We start from the raw sequence: 2236 nt of genomic DNA, 5'->3' as shown, positions 1-2236 counted from the left end.
CCGCCAGCTTGGCCGTAGCTGTTCTCAAGTGATATCGTTGACAAAATAAAATCATTATTGTAGGGCGCTTAGGAAGTTATTGAGACTTTCGATTTCAATCTTCTGTGGAAAAAGCACAGCAGCCCTGCTTACTGCCTGTTGTTAATCTCATCACCAACTATCCTGTAGTCAGCACAAAAACCGTATACAAACCCACCCCCCCCCCCCCTGCATAGATTTTGCAAGGAAGCCGAGCCATGAAGATGATGATGATGATGATGATGATGATGATGATGATGATGATGATGATGAGGTCTTGCCTACGTACCATGATCATGAACACGACCCAGACAAGGAATAGATGCAAAGTCACTTCAAGTGCTTGGATTGGTTGACAAAAACACTGCTGAAAACTGGACAGCATCATGCTAAAGGTTTTTTTACTGGTATCTTCGTTTTTCAGATTGAAGTGTTGCCAGAGATAGTGGAGGCTGTTCAAGGAACTGGTGTCGAAGTGTACTTGGATGGTGGAGTAAGACAAGGAACTGATGTTCTAAAGGCGCTTGCTTTGGGAGCTCGGGTAGTGTTTGTCGGTCGGCCTGTTATATGGGGACTTGCTTACAAGGTACAATACAGCTGACAGTGTATTCAGTTTATCCGTTAACAAACTTCTACCATGGAAAATTTATCGCTGAGAAAACCTAGGCTAAATACTGCGTTGGACATTTTGCTGCCAGCTACAGGGTTTAACGTTATTCTCGTATAAGCGAGGTTTTGGGAAAATGGCGTCCATTTTCGCAACGGCAAGTCGACAGTTAAGAATGACCGTTTTACTTTCATCGTTCTCACTTTCATCTAGCAATGTTCCCTTAGCCTTCTGTTTTGCATCATTGCCGTCGCACAAAGGAGCCTCACTTATGAGCCTTTCAAGTACTCAACTTTCATTTTCCCAGCATAGTTACAATTCTTTTAAAAGAAATAACAAATTCGGTTTTTTGGCCATAACTAGAACAACTTATGGAGGCAAGATTTGCCTCCGAGAAGCACGAAGGCCTTTTTTGTGGTCTCGGGCTGAATCATAATTCCCTTCCTCGACTTTGAAGAGAAACAGAAACTCTATAAATATGTCTGGTGAACCAAAGTCAGAGAGACACGCTTTGTAAGCCCAGACAAGTTGTAGCCCTTCGTTAACTCAACGTTTTTTAAGAAAATTATTCTACTGATTTTAGGGAGAACAAGGTGTTATTACAGCTCTTAAAATGCTGAAAGATGAACTTAAAGTGGCTATGACTCTGGCAGGTTAGTGGATACAAATATCTGTTCTGAAGGTCTTCGTTTCACATTAATTTAGTATTCTCTGGCAAGTTTTGAAGCCCTTTTCAGGAGTCTCTGATCTTGTCGAATTTGGTGTGTATGATTGCCGAAAACGCATCAATGTCCTTTCAAATAAAAACCAAGGGAATATGAAGTATTCTCTTCATAAAAACGTATTGGTGTGGGTTGGGCCTGAATACTCTTTTGTGACTGGTTTTGATACATGTTCGTCGTTTAACCGCTGCTCATCAGGCCATTATTAAAAGTTAATCAGACCATAGTTACTGACTATGATCAGACTTCCTGATATTTAGCTGAGCTTCAGAGCATTTCGGGAGTATGGATTTTGGTTCTAACGGTCATCACCGCGCACCGGTTGTCAAATTTTGGTGTGGTCATTGCGCATGACTGTAGAATTCACTGCATGCTGTGTCATTTGCTGTGTTAGGTTGTGCGTCTCTAAAGGACATCACTCCTTCTTTGGTCACAAAACAGCCATTCAGTCACCTTTGACAGCGGCTCAATCCACCAAACAGCTGGCAGGCGCAAGAATTCGTACGCTCTTCCATTCGAGAATTAGAAAGTTCTTGCAGTATCGTGTGGGGAGAAATCGTGTTCTCATCATTATCATGTACTAGATCAATACTCGTCTCCTTTGAAAATATTTATAAGAAATTGGTCAGATGATAAGAGTAGTGCATAAAAGGAGTTTTGACGGTCATCGTCAAAATGGCGACGTCGCCTAGTTTTTTCTTCCATTGTTGTAGTCAACGGTGGACACATTAGATTGAGGCTTGCTGGTTACATATGATAAACCTGTGCAAATTGTTTATAAACCGTACTTTGCGCAAATGTTTTGTAGACGGGTAATTGACGTATGTAGCTCATTTTGCTAATTACCAGGTTTTATTTCTTTCATTAGTATTTTTTTTCTTCCGTTTGC

General features: G+C 41.2%; 1 protein-coding gene across 1 annotated transcript in view; it reads left to right on the top strand.

Annotated features, from left to right (window-relative positions):
• The window catches only part of LOC138009034 (2-Hydroxyacid oxidase 1-like), an 8546-nt gene extending 6740 nt beyond the window's left edge, over window positions 1–1806 (top strand). Inside the window, exons 4-6 of the mRNA XM_068856325.1 lie at window positions 443–604; window positions 1209–1278; window positions 1742–1806. Coding sequence (XP_068712426.1) covers window positions 443–604; window positions 1209–1278; window positions 1742–1806 — 297 coding nt within the window. The remainder of the gene's footprint in view (window positions 1–442; window positions 605–1208; window positions 1279–1741) is intronic.
• The last annotated feature ends 430 nt before the right edge of the window (window positions 1807–2236 follow it).

Source organism: Montipora foliosa, chromosome 6 (assembly GCF_036669935.1).
Source record: "Montipora foliosa isolate CH-2021 chromosome 6, ASM3666993v2, whole genome shotgun sequence".
Classification (NCBI taxonomy): Eukaryota; Metazoa; Cnidaria; class Anthozoa; order Scleractinia; family Acroporidae; genus Montipora; species Montipora foliosa.
The sequence above is the reverse complement of the archived record's forward strand: the minus strand, read 5'-3'. Positions and strand labels throughout refer to the sequence as shown.